Genomic DNA, 26,265 nt, shown 5'->3' on the forward strand with positions numbered 1-26,265 from the left:
GATCCTCATTTCATCAAGAAACAGCACAAGCTTGGCAACAGCCACTGAGTTGAGAAGTCATGATTCAGGAGTTCAGGAATCAAGCAAGATGTTCAGAACTGGACAGAAGCAATGAAGATGTCCCAACAGTCTCCAAGCCCTGCCCACCAAGCTTTTGAAGATGAGTCATGATGCGCTCACTCGTGAGACTCACTTGCTTTGTGGAAAAGCCAGGATTGAAAATCATGCTCCTCTGGAGTGGGTGGGTGTGATCCTATCTGAGGAGGCAAAAAGTGGTTTTCCCTCCTCAAACCACCGATGGATGCTACTGGTGCAAAACAAGTTGGATACCATCCAAAGCTCTTGTAATCCAAAGCTTTTTGATTCTCTTGTGCTATATTCAGCTATGGCACTTCTACATTTTAGTTCTTTATTTTCACTGTGGAGTTTAGGTTTCTTTCTCTGAGAAGGAAGGTTTTTTTGCTTTGGTTTTTTTACTCGTTGAAGGGAATGTCTACCCCAATTCCCAGCTGTTTTATGGGAAAAGTTTGGAAACAAAAACTTAATTCTTAAAAAGTTTAAAAATCAGCAGTCAGTGGCAGGAAGATGTGTAGAAAATGAGCAATCAAACATGGGGTCAACCCACAGCACCCAGTAATGCAAATGTGGATCCTGCTCGCCTTGTGCTATGTGGTTACCAGCTCTGAGTAGGGAGCAGGTGGTGCTGTGGTCTAAAACACTGAGCCCCTTGGGCTTGCCAGTTGTAAGGTCGGCGGTTTGAATCTGTGCAACGGGGTGAGCTCCCGTTGCTCTGTCCCAGCTCCTGCCAACCTTGGAGTTTGAAAGCACACCAGTGCAAGTAGATAAATAGGTATCACTGCGGCAGGAAGATAAATGGCATTTCCATGTGCTCTGTCTTCCGTCATGGTGTCCTGTTGCACCAGAAGTAGTTTAGTCATGCTGGCCACATGACCCAGAAAGCTGTCTGTGGACAAACACCGGCCCCCTTGGCCTGAAAGTGGAGATGAGTGCTGCATCCCATAGTCAAATTTGACTGGACTTAACTGTCCAGGGATCCTTTACCTTTACTACTAGCCCTGACCTTTACGCTATACAGAGAGGGGGGGGTATAATTTGAAAATATCACTAGGAGCTTAGGTGATATTTTCTGTGTTCCTTTTGTAAGTAACAACATATGATTAGGTAGTAGCTTCTAAAGGTTACTTTCATTTCATGCCGCAACAGAGGATTGTGCTTGATAAAGGTAATCATACCAGAGTTATTTACTCACAGAGCACTGCAGACTTTTTATTTAAAAAATGGAGGATGTGTTCTTATGCTCCGTGTACTGTATCAGTGGCGAGTAGTCATGGACACAAACTAGTTAAAAGGCTAAAGAAATGGCTAATTTTTAACTTTCATTGTTTTTTCTCCAGCTCTTAGTGTTTGACTTCGACTAGTTAAAAAATATATTAACTTACAGTTTTTTGATAGTATAAGTTAAATAACACCAAAATCTGAAATCCACTTTTCTCTGAGTTTTTCCTGACAGTTCCACACTCTAAGTATTTTGACTTATACTTTTTAAAACCTGCAAGTTAATCTACATGGAACCAGTTAATCTACATGGAACCATACATGCCAATTCCTAGGGGTTGAGGCAGTTTTGGGAGCCCATCAAAATATATATATATATATATATATATATATATATATATATATATATATATATATATTTAGGGGGCCGGACCTCCTCAATGTTTAGAAGATGTTTGGCTCCACCCCCTGGCTCCTTGTGACATTGCGCGTGCAACCTCAGGATGTCGGGCCCCCTCAATCAACATGGAATAGCCGTTGTTAACCTGTTACCCTCCAATTTATTTGGTCTACGGTTCCCAACCATCCCAGCTGTGCTGGCTGGGGCTGAAACATCTGGAGAGCAACAAGTTGCTGAAGGCTGGCATGAAGCAATGGTCTTTCTTCATTGAAGACTTCTTGTTTGAGAGGCAGTCTCCCTATGAGATATGGTCTTTTAAGAATTACAAGTCCTAAAGTTCATGCCAATATTTTCTGTGCCCCTGCTAGAGTCAACAGGAAAGCCAGTTGGCTGCAGGAGAGGGAAGAAGCACACATCTCAGTTGCTGAATTCACAGGCCCTCGTAAGATGTGAGTAAATAGACTATTCTTAATGTACAAGTTTATGAGGTATTTATACCAGTGGGATTTTATGTTTAACATTATTTCAGAATTCTGGCCGTTTTTCGAGCAGTGATCAGTTTCTTGAAATAACAATTCTTGTTTAATATGAAGGTGCATTAATCATACTTTGTTCCCAAAAGAAATGTGTATATCAAGAGTAGCATTAAAAGTGCCTCTTTGCATGGCATAAAAGTGCCCTTTGAGTTCAACCACCCATGAAAAGTGGTCTTTAAAAAATGGTCTGTGCCACCTCCTGGCTCAGGCATCCTTGCCCCTAAAGCTACCCCATCCAAAGTTATCTCCCTGGCTGGACTGATGATGGTGGTCTTAGATTTCCCCAAGGCTTTGGAAGCTAGGGAGTTTGAGCATTCATGCTGTCTCAAATAGCTATGGGCATTATGACAGCCATGGGGCTACCCCATATATATGAGAGTCAACCCACCAGTTACAACAGTCAGCCAATTGTGTATTATAAGGGAGCAATGCAATACTCAAAAAAACTGTTGTAAAGCAAACCGGTGTATATGAGGCAAGCATAAATTTATATCAAACCCAAAGTCTGGTCAGCAGTGAGACTGCTCCTGCCTGAGCCAGCCTAAGCCTGGCAGAGGGAAAGCAAGTCTTTAAAATAGGGTCTGAGTTACATCACCCTTTTGGTCTGTCTGTAGTGTAATGGCAAAGTTAGAAGAGGACAAGACCCATCATGACAGTCACACACCAGACTTCCACACAGCTGTGCCCTCTTCTAAGATTATTCAATAAAACTGAGCTTTCCGTCTCTTTGTTTGGAGTTCTGTTGAGCAATGGGTGCAGGATGACGTACGTCGTTTTGAGATTCAGCAAGAAGACAATGACAGGGAGAGCAAAAGGTTTAGTGGCTGCATTTGCAGAGAATAAATTATAGCGTGTGCACTCAGAGCAGAAGGGGATGCGTTTTGGGGGGGGGGTTGCAGAGCAAAGTAAAGCATTTTTCAAGAGTTTCAACAATGCAGCTTTAGGATAGTGGCTGTTTCGCTTTCAGTATTTTCCCTGCCAATTTTTCTTCTAAAGTCATTCCGAAGTCAGCAAGCAAAGTGGTCATTGCTCCAAGCTGGGGGGGTAGGGGGCAATTTGTGGCCTTTAAAAAGTTGTTGGACTAAAGTTCCCAGCATCCCACACCCTTTGTGACGCTGGCTGGGGCCTGTTGCAGAGGGAGTCCCGCATTGTCACCCTTGCTTTTATCAGTGGTTTCTTTGCGAAAGCAAAAATCGTACAAGACTCGAGAGCACCCTTTGCAACCTGTGCTCTGCGTTACACAGTTAACATTAAGACCGAATGCCAAGTTAGCAATCATTTTCTCATCTAGCGAGGTGAGGATTAGTCAGCGAGGCAAATCACGCAGAGTGGCCTCCGAATCTGACCTTTCGTGGAAGTCATTCCATTTATCTTCATTAGATCTAACCTTTCAAAAGCAAATCTTCATTATAGGCTACACTTCTGAAGGCAGCTTTGTGAACAGAGATGGCTACGGAGATGTCTGGGCTTTAGCAGGCAATCCTATGGCAAGATCCGCTGGGATGGGCAGCTTAGGATGCAGCAGATCTCTGGATCCACTGGCTGATTCCCCACCCGTGATTCAGCCAAAGATAACACCAACATAACTTATTCATCCTGGCATCTGGCTGAGCTGAGTCCAGTCTAATTCCCCCAAAAGGGGTAATCCAGAAGTGTGGCAGGTGCGAGACCAAAGAGGGGGAACTTAGGCTGTATCCTGAGTCTGTTCGGTTCAGTCACATGACCTGGCAACCTGGCATAGTACACTATGGCAAAGGCTGGTTTTCCATCTTCCAAGCTTAGGCAGAGAAGCACCCCCTGCTGCTGAACAGGACTTAAATCTGGTGTAGCTTTACCCCGTCTTAATTTACACCAGCTTGCTTCACATCAGCTTCTTGTGTGTAGAATTGTTCCCTTAGAGCGTGTACTGCTGAACATCTCAGCTGAGAGTGAAGGCTCTCCTATTTCTGCCAGTCTTTGCCGGGGTTCCTGACCTGAATGTATTCTGTGTTACTTATTCAAGTCTGCTGGGGTTTCTGTGATGGGTTTTTTACTATTTGATGTAATACAGCTGAAGTTACATTTGATGCCAGGATATATTTAATCCTATTTGATTCCTGAGTGAAGCAAGCAATACCTAAGCAAATCAACATGTTTTAATATGCTTCAGTTCAATGCACTTGATGTGAACTGCTGCCCAAAGAGACTCATTATTCCCACTAGAATAAAGTTTTTTTCTTTGAGATGACATTAATAAGCAAGTCGTGACTCCGGATAGAAATTTCTTTGTCTATTAATAACTTTGAAAGTTTCATCCACTTAGACCGGCTCTGTGACATTTAATATCTATCCCTCCTAAAGGTGATATTTGACAAAGAGAAAACCCAAGTCATAAAGTTACTGCTTTGAACGTCTTAGAAATCTCTGCTAAGATAAGGTAAGGTAGGGGGCCACCAGGTGGCACGTTGGAAGATGGCCGACAATAACATCTCTCTGACCCATACAAGGTAATTAAGGGGCTGCTATGGGAAGTATGCAGTCTTCCTACCCCCCCAGAAGACGGGGGTGCTGCCTTGCCAGCAGTGTTCACAATGCACCCCCTGATCCGAGAGATGGGGGTGCCGAACACTTGGCACGAGCCCTTGGTGAAGTCAGATCTTCCTGACGCCGATTCCAATTAGCGCGTGCTGGTTAGCTCAGCGCAGAATTATAATTGGAAACAAATGATTGGAATGAAGCTGAAGCACCTACATCAAGTAATGTTCGAGAGATAAGACTGCTGATTAATGGATCTCTGTGACTGGGAGTGACGGATGGATAAGTAAATCTTCTGATGAATCACCACTAGGAGACTGTATGTTTGGAATGAAGGGGGGGTGGAGGAAAAAACTGGTTTTTTCCTTTGCACGATGTGATATTAATAACCCTTCACCCCAGATAGAAATAAGATCGTTGCGTTTTTATTAATCACAAGCAGGAATTCAAGAACTGTGTGGGATGGATTATAACAGGAGAGAGGATTGGTGAACGGTGAGAAAGAGGAAAATTTTTATGACACAGTTTAAAAATGGTGTCTCGCCAAGACAGGCTTGCCGGAGAAAGAAGGACAGGGGGAGGAGAATCAGGATCATTTGAAAGAGAAGGAATGTTGGAATGCAAGCTTGACCTGACAGAGCCTCCTGATTCATTTGATTTATTTGGCAAGCCTGAGAAAAGTAAAGGACAGACCGAAGATTAATTTTTTTTATGGAAGCGTTGAACAGAGGCTGTCCCTGAGCGATATGATCTTTGAAGAGTACAAAACCCACACAGAGGATGCCTGTTTTCAATCTGCTTGTGAAAATTATCAGAGATCGCAAAGAAAGGAATATACAATAACAACAAGAAGAGAAAGAAAGTAATAAAGGACTATCTGGGTTGAACTGGATAGAACTGTCTAATTAAAGCAGTAATATAAGTGATGTTTGGACTCGTTCGGAGTTTTGGACTCGTGCGGAGCTTGATGTATGGGTACCCCCAACAAAATTTAAAATTTGGCTGTATAATTTGGAACTAATGTGATTTGGATAATGTGATGTGATTGGCCTGTTAATAAAAATTATTTTTTTAAAAAAAAAAAAAGATAAGGTAAGGTAAGGTGAATCTCTATGCGTTCCTGGGTTAGAATCTCTTTTCTCCTGTGGCCACCACAGAACCTTTGTAGAGCAGGTATGAGTAGTTTTATGTGCTCTGGGTTTCTTTGTTTATTTTTCTTTGATATGCAAAGTCTTAATAAACTGTTAGGGGGAGAGAGAGAGAGAGAGAGAGAGAGAGAGAGAGAGAGAGAGAGAGAGCGCTACGTCTTCTAGGGACTGGAAGGAGAGCTTTTTAAAAAACACACACAAAAAAACTTACACAGCACTATCCCAAAGAGATCCTACTGAGTTCAAAGGGGCTTGCAAGTACCTGAATACAGTTGTACCTTGGTTCTTGAACGGAATCCATTCTGGAAGTCTGTTCAACTTCCGAAAACGTTCGAAAACCAAGGCGCGGCTTCTGATTGGCTGCAGGAGCTTCCTGCACTCAATCGGAAGCCGCGTCAGATGTTCGGCTTCCAAAGAACATTCACAAACTGGAACACTCACTTCCGGGTTTGCGGCATTCGGGAGCCAAAATGTTTGAGTCACAAGGCATTCCAGAACCAAGGTGCAACTGTTTAGGATTGTAGCCTTAGTAATTCAGTTGCCTATTTAGTTCAACACTGAACTGAATAGGCAACTGACTTATACAAATTCAGACATCAGTCTGTGTTGGCTCCTTGGGGACAGGTTGGGATAAAAGAAAAAGTAATCAAGGGTATGAAGCCATGAATTACATTTGAAGAGGAGGAGGCTGGAATCTTGACCGACTAGAGAGGTAAAAGAAAAACGGTAGGAATAAAGCCACAATGTGATGTTGCTGTTGTTAGATCTATTTCCTGCCCTTCACCAGAAGGTCCCAGGGTGCTTTATAGCAACGTAAAATGCACAATTAAAAAAGAAAAAAGAAACGCAACTGGAATGGGTCCTAAAAATATGTCTCTTGTGTCAAGGTAAAGGTAAAGGTAAAGGTCCAGTTGTGACCAACTCTGGGGTTGTGGTGCTCATCTCGCTTTATTGGCTGAGGGAGCCGGCGTTTATCCGCAGACAACTTCCGGGTCATGTGGCCAGCATGACTAAGCCGCTTCTGGCAAACCAGAGCAGCACACGGAAATGCCGTTTACCTTCCCGCCAGAGCGGTCCCTATTTATCTACTTGCACTTCATGCTTTCGAACTGCTAGGTTGGCAGAAGCAGGGCCTGAGAAATGGGAGCTCACGCCGTCACGGGGATTCGAACCGCCGACCTTCTGTGGGTTTAATCCACAGCGCCACTCGTGTGTGTCTGCAGCATAAGATGAAAATATTACAATGGAGGTACCAAAGGAGGTGGTTTCCAAATAGCCATAGGACTATTAGCCACTTGAGAACTGCTGCGCGAGCATCTTTCCTGTGGCACCAAGCAATTTGCACTGAGCCTGCTGCTGAAACAGAGCTTTCCACCTCCATTTTAGCAGCAGTTTCAATGCAAACCACTTGGGGATATCGGAGGAAGCCATGTTCCCCCTGCCCATCAAGTGGGAGCATGTATTGCTCTGGCAAAGGAAGATCAGGAGCTCACTTTAAGTTACCGATTGTTCCTTTGCCGTCATGTTGGGTTGGTACTAGACTAGAAGTCTCATATGACATCAGGTGAGGGTCAGGGGGCAGTAGTTTAGAGAAAATTACCTCATGGGGCAAATGGGGCAACCTCTGCTATATCCCCTCAGCCAGCAGAAGTTGAGGACAGGATTGTACCCCTAGGTTGCAGCCTGACATTCCTGGGAGTGTGTCTCATTGTACATATGTTAAATGCATACATAAAAAGAAAGAAAGAAAGACAATTTATTCCTATAAACCTTTCTGCGCTGGTATTGACAGGGGCAGCATGAAAATTCTGTGAGAACGAAACAAATATTTGTCGGATGGCTTAGCGTTGGATTTTCCCAACACTCTTAATCAGATGAATTGACTACATGTGGCTGAATACATTCAATACTGCAAATGCACCTGTGATCCAGAGACTCTTTTTCCATTATGTTGGGAACAAATTATGGTGTGAACTTTCAATCCTGGTTCGTCCGTGGATGTGAAATCGTTGAAGTAATGTAAGAGGAGCTTTATATTAAATCAGGCACTGGGGGATATAATAATCTCCCTCCAAAGGCTCAGATCGTTAACAGAGTTAGCAAATAATCTGTACTTCCCTGCGGCTGAGAAATATATCTGTAAGCCAGAGATAAGAAAACAGATGAAGAAAGGAGAGACAGAGAAAACCACCCCATCAATTGATGGATATTGTTCATAAGCCACCATGAATAACACAGGTGGCGGGCACAGTTTATGGCACCCATAAACAAGAAGAGCCCCCAAATCAGTGAAAAATTGCCCAAACTTTATTGATTACAGTGCCTTGGGGTCTGGTGTGGCAGAAGGCAAGGATCTGCCCACCTGTGATGGCCTGGGACTCGGGCTCGGAACCAGAGGAGTCTCAGTCTGCACCGGATCCTTTGCCTCAGGCATCATCTGAACCAAGTCTGGGGCCTGATCCTGAAGAGTCCCAGTCTGCACAGGTGCCACTGCAACAAACACCAGCTGGGCCGAGTCAGGGGCCTGAGCCTGCCCTGGCTCCAGATGCGGGGATTACCTCGTTGCCTTCAGCTGGGCCATCACTTACAGCTGCTCCACTACCAGTTGGGTCAGGAGAGGCTGAGGCGGCCTCTGGGTCTAGTAACCCACCGACATCTCCCGAGCTGCAGAGACTAAGGTCTGAGAGAAGGAGAGACCTGAGTACTCGCAGGAGGAGTGCTCACCTTTGGGCAAAACAGGGAGGTGAGTCGCCGAGGGATCAGGACCGGCTATTACCCCGACAAAGATAAAAGGCTGTCGGACCCCGCCCCAGGTTGTAGGAGCAACATTGCTATATGCCAGACCCTGCCTGAGATCCTGTACCTGTCCTTGCCTGGTTTCCTGCCTCGTGTCCTTCCTTGGCCCTGTCAGACTGACTCCTAGTGGAACCTTCAGATTCTGGACCGGACCTGGTCCATGTTGCTCAGGTTACCCCCAAGCCTAGCACACCATCTTACTACCCTGATGCTCTTCCCAGCCTTCTTCCTGGGTTACTGGTAAGAGTTACTTAGGAGAGATTCCCTGGGGAAAGGGATTGACCATTAAACCACTCTGAGAATTGTAGATCTGGGGGGGGGGGGGCGGACACTGCTCAGCACCCTTAACAAACTACGTTTCCCAGAAGTATTAGGAGGAAGCCATGACTGTTTAAAGTGACATGATACTGCTTTAAATGTGTAATGCAGATGAGACCTTAGACATAAACTTTGGGCCATTCAAAAAGATCGTGAAGAAGCCAAATACTGAGTGCTGAAGAGGTGAAGAGAAAGGTGCTGGCTGCCAATAAGGTGGCCAATGGAGATTGTTGCTTTTACCCTAAAAATGTTTGGCATAGAGATGTGGGGAGGGGGACCCTCTAGATAGTCTGACTTTTCACAGCTGCATAATTAGCAGACAGGGGGGACCCTTCAGATCCATAAATACAATTTTAAATTCATCATATTTTTAGGACATAATGCGATCTATTCCAGTTCCAATGAAAGCGTCAATGCTAGAAATGCCAAGCCTGGGGTGTATAACCCAGTCTGAACTGCACCTACCTATGTAGCTTGGGGAAATGGGTGGTGCTGTGGTCTAAACCACTGAGTCTCTCAGGTTTGCTGATTGGAAGGTCAGTGGTTTGAATCCGCATGTTGGGGTGAGCTCCCATTGCTCTGTCCCAGCTCTTGCCAACTTAGCAGTTCGAAAGCACACCAGTGCAAGCAGATAAATAGGTACCACTGTGGCAGGAAGGTAAACAGTGTTTCCGTGTGCTCTGGTTTCCGTCACGGTGTCCCGTTGCGCCAGAAGCGGTTTAGTCCTGCTGGCCACATGACCCAGAAAGCTGTCTGTGGACAAACGCCAATTCCCTCGGCCTGAAGCGAAATGAGCACTGAAACCCCATAGTCACCTTTGACTGGATTTAACTGTCCAGGGGTCCTTTACCTTTTTTTACCTTTACCTATGTGGCTAGCAGCAGGCTGTAGACATATCACATAGGAAGGGCATTGAAAATGAATGTGTTTTAAAGGTAAAGATAAAGGGAACCCTGACCATTAGGTCCAGTCGTGACCGACTCTGGGGTTGCGGCGTTATTCTCGCTTTATTGGCCGAGGGAGCTGGTGTACAGCTTCCAGGTCATGTGGCCAGCATAATTAAGCCACTTCTGGCGAACCAGAGCGGCACACGGAAACACCGTTTACCTTCCCGCCGGAGCGGTATCAATTTATCTACTTGCACTTTGACGTGCTTTCAAACTGCTAGGTTGGCAGGAGCAGGGACCGAGCAACGGGAGCTCCCCCCGTCGCGGGGATTCGAAGCGCCTACATTCTGATCAGCAAGTCCTAGGCTCTGTGGTTTAACCCACAGCGCCACCCGCACTTGCCCTCTAAAGATAGCTTCAAGTCTGTGGGGGAAAAGTTGGAGATCAAAGCAAATTTATCCCATGTTTCACGGTTATTTTGTTGTTGTTGTTGTTGTTGCCTGACTCTCCTAGAACCTTGGCATGATGGCCGTGCATTCCATGTCATTAGCGGCTGTTACCTAGCAACGGAGCTTGTGACTGAGGTTCCTGCATCCTCAGCATCTCGAGGTTGGCTCTAGTGACCTTCGCTCAGTCACTACATTAGAAGATGGTGTCCAAAAGACTCCTGGAGGTAAGTGGATGTTGCTGTGTCCGGTGGACTTAATTCTAGAATGTAGATTAATGACATCACCAAGTTTGGCGAAGAGCTATCCAAAGTCAAAGGGCTGAGCTCTGTGCAAGTTTTTGGAAGGGGAGAATGAATGCTGTAAAGAAAAATTTAGTGTACTATACTGCAGTCGATTGAATCTTATTTTGAACAGAGCACTTCCTTCTGCTATATGCATATGTGAATCTGGGAGAGGGTTCATTTATATTTCTACATTCTGGATATCAGTTTTGTGCTATAGTTTGAAAGGGAAAGGGAAAACCAGAAGAAGAAAATATAGCTTGAGCGGCTGGACCAGTGGAGGGGAAGGAGGTGCTGGATGAAGCTGGTCTTTCCACAGAGCTGATGCAGGGAGCCCTGCTGCCCACCTGTCCACAGAGTCCATTGGAGGTGAGAGCTGCTCCCTGGTGCAGGTGAGGGCGTGAGAGGAGGCCTGGCGGAGCTCTACATCTGGAGGAAAGAGGGTTGAGAAACAGCGCCATCGGCTCTGCTTTAGACTGGCCAGCTCCCTCAAACCTCCTCTCCCTCAATTGTCATCTGGCAGCAGCCATTTCATTAGGCTGCCTCAGTGGGAGAGTTTTCTTTTCCTCAGCCCTCCTTGCCTTCTTTCCTCGTGTTGTATTTCTGTTTGTTAGCTTTTTTATTACAATATAAGACTGCGAATAGGGAGTATCTTGCTTTTGATTTCATGTAAGCCTCTCTGGGCTTACATATCATATCCCAGTGTACATATCAGCATATCTAGAAATACGTCAGAGAAATCTGCTTTCCAAATATGACATCCCTGCCTGAGGGCCTCACCCGTTCCCCAGTCTCTGAACTTCCTGTTCCTTTGCTCTATTTTCTCATGAACAGGGTATTGACTTCAATGAAGACAAAATCTCTGAAATCTTCCTTTTGCTTTCAAAGGCCCGCTTATGGTGGTGGAGCTTGGAGTCTCTGTAGGAAGGGAGGCAAAAGAAGCTGCTGAGGAAGTCCAGAGAATTGAGGGATCACAACCGTGGGTGTGAGAAGGCAGCCATTTCCCTTCTGACACAAGCTGCCCTGTTTCAGTTCTACTATTCAATGAGAAGTGGGCAATGAATACTGTAAACAAACAGAATGGTATAAAATCCTTAAAATAATCAAAACAATTAGGCCACGTGACACGTCAAACTTTTCTTGCAGAGAAGCTGCTGCTTATAACAAACCTTTTTTTAAAAAAACAAAAGTGCCATTCCTCTCTCCCCTCAGCATCCCAACCACACACTCTACAGTGTCGGATGCAGCTGATGTTGCTCCCGAAGGCTTCAGCGAGGAGAAGCTGAGTGCTGAACTGACGGCCATCATTGTGACAATGACGAGTCAGAAGAAGCTGGTCTTGCTCTGCAAGATCTTTCTGACCTCCTGCAGAAGATGCAGGAAAGTGTGAGTTCTTGAAGGGAATCATTGCAACCATGCAGGGATGTCAAAGCCTTCAGGCTGCCCCTTCCAGGCCCACCCTGCAAGGTGTCCAAGGGACAATCAGGTATCGAAGCACGTAAGTGATCTAGAGAACAGCGTTGGGTATAGTACAGTGTTTCCTTGCAGTTGGCCTGGATCTGCTGAGAGGTGCCAATGGCAAGCCTTGTTTTCGGCTGCACTCAAGAGCTCATAGCTGGGAAGAAGGTTGTGGCACCCGGGTCTTGCTTGCAGGCTACTCCTAGGCATCTAGTCAGATCACGGTGAAAACAGAAGGGAGGACCAGCCTCTGGACTGAGCCAACAAGGTACTTTTAGGCTGCTGTCTACACAGCTCAGGTGCAAGCTATCTGAAAGAGTGTATTCCTCAGTCTGCTCCAGAGGCGTCAATGAAGCCTTGAAGCCGAATCACTGCCTTGGGTCTTGCTGGAACCCACCTCTCTTCCCTCAGGGCTCAGAAGGGAGACCCTTTGTGAGGGCAATGGGCCCATTGAGGCAGGCTCAATAAATACACACACACACAATCCTGGAACCTATAGTATAACGTGGTTGCAACTGAGCCCCTCAGGTGAGCTTGTGCATTTGCCTGGCACTGCCTGCAGCCTGTGGGGCCCAGAGAAGCCCCCCAGGGGGATCTGAGAGGGGCTTGAGCCCCACAGCCCCCCTGAAGTTGGGCACAAAGGGCTACAGGGTCAGTTGCTGCATCTCTGTCTAAGTACAGCTGTGGGTGGGGAAGGTCTGCTTGGTCCCAGCAGGACAGGACTTGCCTGTGGACATATCTCAAGCTTTTCCTTTGGGCATTGCGAAGTGTGTCTTGTTCCTCCACATCCCTTGCATTGCGTGTCTTGCCTTTTTGAGTTTCCATACCTGAGGACAGGACTTGTCTCACCTTTAAAAATAATAATCAGATGCTTTAGGAGATAACATCTGTCTGGAAAGCAGGATAATAATAATAATAATAATAATAATAATAATAATAATAATAATAAATAAATAATAAATGGTACATTTAAAAGAATATATATACCACCACCCTTGAATTGCATGGAATTAACATTGTTCTAACAACTAGGCCACACTGACTCTCCTAGAACCTTGGCATGATGGCCATGCATTCCATAGCATTAACGGCTGTTGCCTAGCAACAGATCTTGTGACCGTTTGAACTGAGGTTCCTTCATCCTCAGCATCTTGAGGTTGGCTCTAGTGACCTTCGCTTGCCTCAGATGGTAACTTTACGGGAAATCTTCTGACAATACTCATTGCCCTAGGGTTGGTAGCTGTTGGACAGGGTGTTCCGTTGTTTAGGATCCTCATTGAATTAAAAAGAAATAGCAGCGAAACAGTGCACTTGTGTAGTTAGATAAATTAATCACACCAATGCTCTTTGGAGATTAAAGATTGAGGAATTGATTTACCTGCAGAAAATGGTCTGATTCCAGTCTGTCCTTGGAATTTTCCATGCAGAGTTGTTCATTGAATCACATCTGAATATTTGCAACCTGCTGTATGTCTAAGGGGATAGTTTTCCATTCAAAAGCTGCTTACCTTCAGAAACAGGGCATCAACCTCCAACAGAAAGGTTCATTGTACAGGCAGCTTCCATGTGGAATTGTCCATTGAATCTATCATATTTTTGAATCTGTTATAAATGTTAAATGAAATTATACTGGTAGCCAGAAACATCCATGGTTTTCCAGTTCTGGAACAAATATATATATCTCTCTGCTGTCGAAAAGAAATGTTGATAATATTAATCCGAATTTTAAATAGATTATTGGATCCATGAGGCAGCAGTGGGGCAAAAAAGGGAAGGCTTAACTTTGAAACCTAAAGAACAATTAATCCCATTTGTTTGTTTGCAAAAATGTCTAGATATCACCATGTCATGGTGGTGAACTGCATAGAATCAACAGCAAAATTACTTGCATAAATAGAGGGCAGAATGTAAAGCAATGGATCAGGTTAACTTAGCTGAATCTGGAACTCTTCAAAACAAAGAGGGAAGGGGATATTTCATCCAGAAGGGTGTTAATTTAATTACAGTGGATTCTTTCCACAGAGGATTCATCTTATGCAAGCCCTTAGACTAGGGAGAGTGAGAAAAACTGCAGGGATTAAATACAAATAACCAGACTATGGAATTTCTCCAACTTCATCTCAGAGGACTCTGGCAACTAAGCTGGAAGCCAGATAAGATGAACCACAAAAGCCATTATATTAACAAAGCTGGAGATTAAAATTGACATAAACAATCAGAATCGTTTCCAGAAAATAATATATTGTTTACATTTTCTCTTTCCGCCCCCCTTCTTGGGGGGGAAATGGAGTCATCCCATTAAGTATTTGACACTCTGCAGTGCTTGTTATGCTACTCCTTTCATGGTTTTTTTATCTAGGAGGAGATGAGGAAACAATCCCTGTGGATGCGGAATAACCTTGTGTAATGTGACAATTGTTTCTTCCAAGCGTATTTTAATTAGAAATATAATCCAAACAAAACACAGATTAAAAACCATGCTCCACAACTATCAGGATTCATATACTCCCATTTTGCCCTATCCTTGATAATATGTTTTCTGTACATCATGGGGGTAGGGGGGACATTTTAAAAGGCTCTAACCTGTATGGAAGGACAATTCATTCTTAGCTGATTTATGCAACTGTAACTGTTCTGCTGCCCCTGTCCAAGGTGCTGCCCCTGTGGTTGGCTTGTTCAAGAATGTAATTAAAATGGTTTTTGCTCTACTAGCTTCCAGAAGAGGTGCTGGGGCACATCATAGCACCAAAGACAAACATTTAAAGCCTGTAGTCAACTTTATGTTTGCCCAAGGCATTGTGTGCATGCTGTAAGTGTCTTATTTGTTTTTCCCCGAGCAAGAGATCTCCAGCACTGTTCAGTTTCTAAGGGCAGAGCAAGATGTGATGCAGATAACAAGTCAACACTGAAAATAGCAAACCCACGTCCAGTTCCACTTTCTCTCCCTCTAATGTTTAGTAAGAGTAATGAGTGCCATGTAGCAATGGAGGAGACAATCAGTTCAGTACACAGTAAAAACTAAATCTATCAAATTTGCTCTTTTTACGAAACGATACGTGAACAGGAACAAAGCTATCCTTTGACGCTTGCATTTATTCTACCTTTGAAAATTGTGCATAAAAATGAAGCTATTAGTGAATATAACATTTTAAAGACACTGCCTTTCAAAAAAAATGTTCATTAGTCACAACTGCATATAAAAATGTGTTTATTAGGAGAAATTCATGCTAAAATGACAATTAGCATATGAGGATTTTTTAAAAAATGCAAATGGCTGCAAAATGTGGAGAACTGAATGGATGATTGGAAAAATGAGAAACGGAGAGGACCAAAATGGACAGATCCAGATCTAGTGCCATGATATTGCAGCTTTTGGGAGTTTGTGACCAAGAGCTCGCGAGCAGGCCTCACAAACAGGGGCATTTGCAAGGATTGCTGGATGGGGCTTGTCTTGCTATGCTGCCTAGTAGTTAGAGCAAGCAAGGAGTTCTTTTGGATCTCAGCAGATGGAGGATTAGCAGACGGTTAGCTGAAGAAGAAAATGGCTTATTGACTGACAATAATAATAATAATAATATATTATTTATACCCCCTCCCATCTGGCTGGGTTTCCCCAGCCACACTGGGTGGCTCCCAACAGATTAAAAACAGAATCAAACAATAAAAACTTCCCTAAACAGGGCTGCCTTCAGATGTCTTCTAAAAGTCAGATAGTTGTTTATTTCCTTGACATCTGATGGGAGGGCATTCCACAGGGCGGGTGCCACTACCGAGAAGGCCTCTGCCTGGTTCCCTGCAACCTCACTTTTCACAGTGAGGGAACCGCCAGAAGGCCCTCGGAGCTGGACCTCAGTGTCCAGGCTGAATGATGGAGGTGGAGACGCTCCTTCAGGTATATTTAGACAATAAGATAGAAGAAGCAGTCTAGCAGTTATATATCATACTAACAAGTGGCACTTAAGATACAAGATCAAAAGGGTATTAGGGAGATAATTGCAAAGGTGAAGTCCACAGTTTCTACTGCAGCGGAGTCCCCAGGAGCAGCAGAGCCTTCCCTCATTGATGGGACCAGCGTCCAATGCTTACTGGTAGAACTCAAACATGAAGACTCGACTCCGCTTCTGAAGCTAGGAGCTTATATAGCCCTCGCAAGGGCGTGATGCCAGGTTATGCAGGTGTTCTACATTATGTGAACCTTCCTCCCTAATTGGGAGTGAACGCACGTGCCGGCCTTATCTCTGATCAGTTAGGGTTCATGACATCAGCTGTCCCTCAAGTTGAGCCAAGTACAGTTCACACAGGGCTGGATTTAGGTTTGACGAGGCCCTAAGCTACTGAAGGTAATGGGGCCCTTTATATAGCAGGCGGGGCCCATTACTTACATCATAGGAGCCTACACAACACAAAACACTGTTGCTGTATGTAGGTTTTATTTTATTTGTTTTTTATCTTATATTTTGGAAATGTACATCTGGGGTTTTTTTTCCTTTGAATTTTTTTGGGGTCCCCAAGAGAGTGGAGCCCTAAGCTATAGCTTGTTTAGCTTATATGTAAATCCGGCACTGAGTTCACATCTAGGGCATGTTAACTTGTCAAACTAGACAGGCCAAATTCTCATTAAGTAACAAAGTGATCACCCAGCCCTTATCATATATAGTTCTAATTATATTGACAAATATATAGCAGCATCTAGCACCAGTTCCTCATTGTAAGTTAGCTATATGATGAGGCCCTCATTATTTGGATAAATATATAAAGATTTATAGCTATAATAAACGTTGAAACCAGGAAGCATAACCTACTGGCCATATCTGGGCTGGCAATACAAGGGTGTCTGTTGGCTCCTAACCTGCTCTGACAGCCCAGATCTGGGGTTAGGATTGCAGCCTTGATTTTTCCCTCTCATTCCTGAAACCTCCAGATGAGATAATGCTCAAACACACTTTCTGAGCGGCAGTTGCACTTGCTTCAAAATAAGGCTCTTTTGTATCAATGTCTGTGCCACGTCACAAAGAGCACTTGGTTGCTGAGTGAATTGTCATAGTTGAACAAAGCATAAATCAAAGGAGGGGAGGGAATGACGAAAACCTCAAATCTTGCTTTTCATTCTTTGTGTGAGTTCAGAAAATATGTGTCTGTCACATTGTCGCAGCTGAAACTATCTCAGATACCCTGTAATTAAAGGCATCGTATCACGGTGACCCAGCTTAGCTGAGTCATAGTTTGGGGGATCCAAAATGTTCTTTTATAGATATAATGGGAACACTCCTTGTACTTTTCCAGGGCTAGACGCTTGCTTTGGAAATAATTGTGGTGCTCATTACAGTGCATGTTCCTTCAACCACTTACAGGCATGTTAATTCCAGCTTTAATTGGTCATAAAGCATTTTATTTTATAGGCGTCAAAATTTGTGAAAGGCAGAAAAAGAACACCATTGCAGAAATTATTGTGATGGGGAAATAAAGGGCTCAGGATTAGTGACGCAGAAAAGCTGAAAAATAGCCAATATATTTCACATCTGGCAACCCATGCACCCCTTGGGTTTCAGACAGTACATGGGTAGACAAATCTAAAAAACCTGGGACACAAGTTTTCATGGCCCTCTTGTGGCTATAGTGGCTCATTTACCAGAAGTAATGTGTTTAGCATTAGCTCTACAAGTGTATACAGTGGTACCTCGGGTTAAGAACTTAATTCGTTCTGGAGGTCTGTTCTTAACCTGAAACTGTTCTTAACCTGAGGTACCACTTTAGCTAACCTGAGGTACCACTGTACTCGATTTTGGCCAAACCAAGCTTCCTAGAGCAAAATGTACCTCAGGAGGCTTACTTTGGTCAGAATCGAGTACAGTGGTACCTCAGAAGTCGAATGGAATCCGTTCTGGAAGTCCGTTCAACTTCCAAAACATTCGGAAACCAAGGCACGGCTTCCTGCAGGAAGCTCCCGCAGCCAATCGGAAGCCGTGGAAGTCTCGTCGGACGTTCAGGTTCCAAAGAACGTTCACAAACTGGAACACCCATTTCCAGGTTTGTGGCGTTCGGGGGGCAAAACCTTCGACTCGCAAGGCGTCTGGGATCTAAGGTACGACTGTATACACTTTCAGAGTTGTTTTTACATTGGATCTGCCCAGTTTTGTAGACACTACATTTCCTTTACTCCCCTTGGCAGCATAGTGACAAGGAAGGGCCGCTAAACGCTCAGGCCTCTTGGAGTACTAAAAAGGACCTAGGACTTTTAAGCCTTGACCAGGAGTGCTACAAGCCCCCCCCCCCCCGCTTATGTCCTTTGCAGGGCCGTGCCGGGAGGTTTTGGCACCTGAGACGTAGAGTAACATACCATCTCTCAGGTCTGTGTGTCCACCTGTCCCCTTCAGTCATCACATGCAGGTGTACCAGAACCACAGGGGCTAGCCTGGAGCATCACCAGTGTCAGGATGTTTGTGCCGTGACAAAGTGGGTTCTGGGGAGAGGGTACAGGATGGGTGCTCTCCACAATGTCTCTAGGCTGCTGCACAGTTGCAAAGGGCAAAGTCCCTTCCTTCCTCTTGGTCTTTTCACTCAAAGTCTTTGCTCGCTTTTCCTCCAGCACCCTTCCAACAATGTGGCAGCTGCAGTGAGCAATGTTTTCCTCGGAGGCCAGATCTGACCCCTTAGGACTGCTGCTAAACATCTAGTTTGGAGCTAACCTGATCCAACATTTAATGCAGAGTGCTTTCATCCCTTCCTTTATTTATGTAATTTTAAACGTGCTTTTAAATGATTTGTTTGTTTGTTTGTTAAATTTATATACCACCCTTCATTCAACAATCACAGGGCGTCTGACAACATACATTTTAAGCTTTGTGACTTTAATTGCTCGATTCTGTGTTTAAGGTGTGCTTTAATTCTGTATTTTACCTTGAGCAAACATGTTTAAGTAAATCAAGCAAGTAAATAAATACAAACAACATTTCTTATTGTCACAATCCAATATGAACACTTTCAGGGAAACAAAACATTGTTCATAACACCATATACAGCAGAATTTACAGTCCCCTCCAAAAAAATCCAATTTCAGTGAACCCAATGGTTGCTAGTTCTATCTAACTTTAGCTAGACTGATGCCATTAAATGATGCCTCTTTAATATACATTTGAGCTCAGTGTGGAATAAAAACAGAGCCCTGTAACAACGCCCACTAGTATTTAATTAAAATTAGCAACATGGGTGTGAGGCATTAAACCAGCTCTTAAACAAATGCAGTGTAATGGAGCAAGTCTAAGAACACGGCTGTGTGCATTTTATATCTGCACAGTTACGTGCATTTATAAGGCAAGTGTTTCTTTGCAATCCTCAGCATCGATTTATTGATGTCTGGCAGTTTCAAAAATAAGTTGACATTGTTCCTTTAATTGCAGTCTGTCGGAACATTTCCAATCACCACCACTGCTTTGAATTGAAATAATTGCACTTGAAGCATGACAAGCGAGAAGGAGGAAAGATGCAACTAATAACTGCAGGAGGAAGAGGTTCGTTGTTATGGATGTAGCCAAGACAGCCTTAAAAGTGGCAAGTGTGTGTCTGTGTGGTAGCGGAGCCACATCTACTCAGTATTTGCCAGAGAAATCGCAGAGCTCTCGCAAGCTGCAGCAGCACATGATCTCCTTGAAGGTTTTCCTCAGCTCTTGACTCCGGAATGCGTAGATAAGAGGGTCGATAATGGAGTTGCACATGATCAGGATGAGGTACAGGTTAAAGTGGGACATGAAGCAGATGCAGTAAGGGTTGTGAGGGCAGGAGATGTAGAAGAGCAAGTGAAGGAAGAGCGGAGCCCAGCACACAACAAACACGCCAATCAAGATGGTCAGGGTGATGGCCCCCTTCATATTGGCGCCCTGGCGTATCGGGCCGCTGCCGGGGAGAATGGCAATCTTCTTAATGTGCAGCCGGGCCAGCAGGAACATGTGGATGTAGAGAGATGCCATGAGGACCAGCATGGTGAAGAACATGGTGATGAGGCAAATGATGACAGCGCTGCTGTCGGAGTAAATGATGAACAGAATGCCCGAGATGGTGCAAGCAGCCCAGATGCAGGTGATGATGATGAACACACGCTTCACAGTCATGATGTTGTGATACTGGAGAGCGTAGAAGATGGTGAAATACCTGTCCACAGCAATGGAGAGCAGGCTGCAGATAGAGGCCAGCAAAGAGCTGCAGATGACCGAGTCAATGATGTTGTCGATGCTGACGGTGAAGCCTTGTGCGTCCGCGTCGGTGTTGTTCAGCAGGGTGATGACGATGGTCTCTGACCCGTTGGAGACGCTCACCAGCATGTCGGCCACCGCCAAGCTGCAGATGAAGAAATACATCGGCGAATGCAAGTTCTTGTTCTTGGCGATGGCCACAATCACCAGCACGTTCTCCAGCAAGCTGACAAAGCCAAGCATGACGAACACTTCGGGCGAGACGAAAAGTTGCTCGTAGCAGCCTTCTGAAGAGTAAGCCTTCCCCAGGGATCGATTCGTGCCTCCTCCGCCACGTAGTCCGTAGCTGCGATTCCACAAGCCGAGAGGTTCGTGAACTCCATAGTGCTGTGTGAAGTTCATCACACAAAGCGCTGGTCCCAAATCAGGTGGTGGCTTGCCAGTTTGCTGCTTGGTAATGAAATCCACCTGTCAGTGGTTTCCCCTCTTTGAATAGTTCTTTGGGGTTTTTCACTGGCTGGGGAGCTGCAGAACTGGTCGAATGCCGTTTCCAAAGAGTGGGATGGTGTACAGCAGCAGGAAACCAGACTCTGATAGACAAGGTAAAGCTGCAGTGTTTTGCAATTATTGCTGGCTTATCCAACTCTGCAATCGCCTGTTGTACCCGCTGGGAATGATGTAGCTGAATGCTCCCTCCCTCTCAAGGAAGCCGGGAGCGTCAAGAATTACTTTTCTGTTGTTCTCTGTAAAAGCACGAGGCTAGAGTGCACTAGTCCCTGCTACTGAGAGAGAGAGATACATCATTGAAAACCATAACTACTACTCAGCCTTCTGTGCAATGCCTGCCTGCCTGCTGCTACTGCTTCTTATACTGTATTGGGGGGGAAAGGTAGTAAGAGACATGCCCCTCCTCCGATTTACTGATCAGCCAATAGAGAGAAAGGGATGTGTGCAGGCTGGACATGCTGAATACATTTCAGGATTTTACACAGCTCGGCAAAACAGCTTCTGATGTTGCGCTGCTCCCCAAAGCTACGGGAGACGCCAGAGAAGCACAGCAAAATTAATTTGCTGCCTTAGATTTTATAACAGTATCAGCATCATTCTCCATGGGATGTGGAAATTAAATTCTAAAAATATACATGATGTTACAAGTTAGGGCTTTGTATTATGATTATTCAATGATGCTGCTGTTCTGTTTGAATTTACTTTGTTTTGATTAGGAATGCCAGGGTCAGACAAAGGTTTTAGTGCAAGAAGTAATGACTCCGGAATACATCAGCCTTTGATTCCCCCCCTCCACCAATGTTCCCAGAGTTAGTTCAATTGTGCTGGATTCAAGTACCTCTTTTCAAATATGCTATATAGCTCTGTTCACTCGCTGACAGTCCGCCATGGTTCTCTGAAGAGTGGGAATGACAAACCGTTTAAGTAGGAGCTGTAGAGATGCCCTTAATGCTTTTCTTTTTCTTCTTCTCCTTTTGCCTTGGGACATAATAGCACCTTGGGGGGGGGGAAGGAACTGGAATCATGATGTTTGAAATAAGTGAACTGCATTATGGTCAAGTGAAATGTAGAAAATAGTTGTATTCTATACCACAGAGGCTGGGCTTCCCCCAGTTGTTATGGGACTCCCATCAGCCCAAGCCAGCATGGACAATGGTTAAGGATGATGGGAAATGTCTCAACAGGAAGTGATCTGACCATGACAAGGGCCTGATGTCAGGATCCCCCACGTTGAGATCACCTTCTTCCTGCCCAGTTGAGAAAACAAGATCCAGTGTGTGGCTTGCTACATGCTTTGGGCCAATAACATATTGGAACAGCCCCATGGTTGTCATGGCAGCCCTAAAGCCCTGAGCCACCCCAGAGCCAGTCGCCTTGGCATGGATGTTGAAGTCACCCAGAACCAGCAGTCTGGGAGTCCTCAACACCGCCGCTGAGACCAGCTCTGTCAGCTCAGGCAGGGAGACCGCCGGGCAGCAAGTCAGGATGTAAACCAGCAGAATCTCCCATTTGTCCGGTGCTAGGAACAGACGCTGTGGATTCCTGTCGAACACACCTGGACAGAGAGCCTGAGGAGAGAAGAGAGGGGAATCTCTTTAGACCACAGCAACACCCCCTCCCTGACCTCCAAGTCTGGCCTGATGCTGCACCGAGTACCCAAGTGGGCACAACTGGGTCAGACCAACTCCACCCTGCTCACCCACTCAGTGATACAGACCAGACTGGCCTCCTCATCCACAGTCAGATCATGGATGATGGAGGTCTTACTCAGTCGACCTAGCATTCAGCAACAGCAACCGCAGACCCGAGGGCTGGCTGATAGGGCTGTGGGAAATTTTAGGGATGCGGGGGAGGATATATTGTCTAAGATATCCTATCCCAACTTGTCTTTACAAGTTCAAGAAAAGCAGCAGAGTTAACATTCCCCTTTTTTAAACACACACACACACACACACACACACACACACACACACAGCAGATAGCTTGCTCAGACTCATTAGAGTCTTTGTAAATATTTCCTGGTATTTTCCCTGTTTAATCCCTCCTAAAATAAGACACTACACAGTCTTCCGTAAAGTATAAAACATTTACTCACAAGTAATCATCTGTTCTCACAAAGGTTCCCAGAAGGCAGACTTAAAAGGTTAGAACATAGTTTAAATGTGGTGACTATTGACTATCTCCTTATGGGACGCGGGTGGCGCTGTGGGTTAAACCACAGAGCTTAGGACTTGCCGATCAGAAGGTCAGCGGTTCGAATCCCCGCGATGGGGTGAGCTCCCGTTGTTCAGTCCCTGCTCCTGCCAACCTAGCAGTTCGAAAGCATGTCAAAGTGCAAGTAGATAAATAGGTACCGCTCTGGTGGGAAGGCAAACGGTGTTTCCATGTGCTGCTCTGGTTCACCAGAAGCAGCTTAGTCATGCTGCCCACATGACCCGGAAGCTGTACGCCGGCTCCCTCGACCAATAAACCGAGATGAGTGCCGCAACCCCAGAGTTGGTCACAACTGGACCTAATGGTCAGGGGTCCCTTTACCTTCATCTCCTTATGGGAGAAAGCCCCCCTTTTCTTCTCTTGGCCTGGAGCCAAGGGTGCATCTTAGTAGTGCTGTTGTTAAGATGGCATCAATAGAGACAAGAGAGATAAGATGGTTGCCAGCCTGTGGTTCTGGATCATTACTTCAGGAGAGGCCACGCCCATCTCAAGTTACACATAGGAAGTTTCGGCTGGAGGACTGAGACAACCTTCATGTCTACTCTAGCAATGTTGTGTTTGACTGCACCTGATTCTTACATCCCACAAGGGCAACCTCAATTCCCCAGGTAGGAGGAGGGGCTGGCCCACGAGACAGTCTCTAATGGCCTTTACCCAGCCTGCCCCACTTCCCCATACCTCCTCCGACCCTGAACCACTGTGATTGGCCCCTCCTGCTCTCCCCAGTTCCTCTGCTCCCAGACACATCTCCCCTCCCTCAATAAAAAACAACAGCAAAACAAAAACAACAACAAACCTCACGTCTTAAAAACAGTTAACCCCCTAAACAATACCCCAACTCCAGAATCTGTTCGGCTAAGGTTGCCGTATTTCAAAAAGTAAAAACCAGGAAACCATTAAAATTGTTGAGCTTTTTGCCCAAGAACCAAGACAAGGTACCAGCTTTCGGAATTGCTCTCTGGACGTCAATTCTGCCTTTGAAATCCCGGACATATGGCGGCCCTATTTTAGCAGCCTCAGCTTTTACTTTGTGTTTTTCCAATTATTTTTATTAATTTTCCAAATTAGTACAAATCCAACCAAATTGCTTTAATTGAATACAATTTCCTAAAAATCAGGTTCCCTGCTCCTGTTGCAAACATATGCCGATTGTTTCCTCCGATAGCTGCATCATTTCTTATTTAGCGTTCAGTTGTCATCCGTCAATCTTCATTACATTATTCTTGCAGCTGACCGCATTTTCCTCCTTACAAACAGCACCTCTGTTACATCTTATAAGTATAAAATCCATTACATGTGTGTAGTCCTTCATATACATTTGTTGTTTCAGACCTGGTGTGCTGGGAGGATTAAGTACTATCTTCCATTGTTCAGTTCTTTGCAGTGTTTATCTGGATGGTACAAGGTCACATTCCATACCTTCCACTGTTCCACAACTAGTATACGGGCTGCGACCATAAATAACCCACAGAGTACATGTCCAGTCCCCGCCATTAAAATTCCACTCTGGAGCTCTTTCAGCACATAGCTGAAAACAAGATCTTTTCTCAAGTTTGGCCTCTTGCCAGATCTATTTGGCAACCATTCATTCTTCTTGCTTATGAATGGTGGAGTCATACAATTTCCAGAGGGCTACAGATTTCCCATCACTGCTCTAGACCTTAAGGAGCAGCTTTGGGCAGAATTGGGATTTTGTTTTTAGCATATAACATGGGTAGGCAAACTAAGGCCGGGGGGCTGGATCCAGCCCAATCGCCTTCTAAATCCGGCCCGCGGGTGGTCCGGGAATCAGAGTATTTTTACATGAGTAGAATATGTCCTTTTATTTAAAATGCATCTCTGGGTTATCTGTGGGGCATAGGAATTCGTTCATTCCCCCCCCCCCAATATAGTCCGGCCCCCCACAAGATCTGAGGGACAGCGGACTGGACCCCTGCTGAAAAAGTTTGCTCACCGCTGGCATAGAATATACAAACCTTTCTCATTCACCTTTGCCTGATAATAGAGCTTAAAACCCTTTGCAACGTACGCAAGCTTGCCTTTATTTTTGCCTTTTGGCCAAGGCACCTGCTTCTTGCAGACATACATTATTAAAACTGGTAAATAGCTGCATGTAGAAAAAAGAGAGGGACAAGTGTAAAATCATATGTTCACATTTGGAGAGAATATTCGTAAAGATGTACCATTCCTGCTTGATTTACTTTTGCGGAAGGCATGTTTTTGTTCCCTGGAATCCAGTTTTTTAGTTGTTTTTCTAATTCATCTGTGTTCAAAGCTGTTTTATTTTTCACCTTGACTGTTAATTTCAGCCTGCCTATCACCTAACAAACGAAGCAGATGTGAAAAAAGAAACAAAAAGGATACACCGCATCAAATGCATGCAATTATTTCAGCCGCTCTTCATAAGAATGAGCAAAATAAACTGAATGTGTGGCCTTTTTTCTATTTTGTTCTTTTGCATTACATAACTTTCTACAATCTATGCTTATAAGGAACGAGAGAATGGCAGTAAAATGTCAAGGTCACCAAATGTCACCTCTTCGTCCTGTCAAATCTGCTCACAGAATCAACAAATTGTACAATAGATTGTTGTATGTATATAATAGCTGGTATTCCATAGAATCACAAAGTTGGAAGGGACCCAGAGGGTCATCAAGGCCAACCCCCTGCAATTCAGGAATCCTGCCCACAGTCATCTCTGGATGGGCTCAAACTGACAATCTTCTGGTTAATTGACGGCCGCACTGGTCCATTGCACCACAGAGGCCCAAGCTGTTTCGATCTTTTTTCATGGCCTAAAAGGGCTTGTCCACAGCAGAGAGCCAGTGTGGAGTAGTGGTTGAAGAGTGGTAGACTCGTAATCTGGTGAACCGGGTTTGCTTCCCTGCTCCTCCACATGCAGCTGCTGGGTGACCTTGGGCTAGTCACGCTTCTCTGAAGTCTCTCAGCCCCACTCACCTCACAGAGTGTTTGTTGTGGGGGAGGAAGGGAAAGGAGAATGTTAGCCGCTTTGAGACTCCTTCGGGCAGTGATAAAGCAGGATATCAAATCCAAACTCTTCTTCAGAGCAAAATATGGATCTGGACTGGCCTGTCTCCCCAGCCCAGTGTTGTCCCAGACCTTTTCCCTTTCAACTGCAGACTTTTTCAATCCTTGTAAAGTCTGAAATGGCCAGGATAAAAAAGAAACACTCACAGATCTGCACTTAAAGGTCCAAGATAAGACCGGGATGGGGTCCATATTTTGCTTCAGTGTTACAAACAGGGTAGGAAAGT

The 26,265-nt window shown here is 45.0% G+C and overlaps 1 protein-coding gene across 1 annotated transcript; it reads right to left on the bottom strand.

Annotated features, from left to right (window-relative positions):
- Window positions 1-18,943: 18,943 nt before the first annotated feature.
- On the bottom strand, window positions 18,944-21,348 carry MC4R (melanocortin 4 receptor). Its single transcript, XM_053397094.1, has one exon. The coding sequence runs from the start codon at window positions 20,669-20,671 to the stop codon at window positions 19,670-19,672; it is 1,002 nt and encodes a 333-aa protein (XP_053253069.1). The 5' UTR covers window positions 20,672-21,348; the 3' UTR covers window positions 18,944-19,669.
- Window positions 21,349-26,265: the final 4,917 nt, after the last annotated feature.

Source organism: Podarcis raffonei, chromosome 7 (genome assembly GCF_027172205.1).
Source record: "Podarcis raffonei isolate rPodRaf1 chromosome 7, rPodRaf1.pri, whole genome shotgun sequence".
NCBI classification, from domain to species: Eukaryota; Metazoa; Chordata; class Lepidosauria; order Squamata; family Lacertidae; genus Podarcis; species Podarcis raffonei.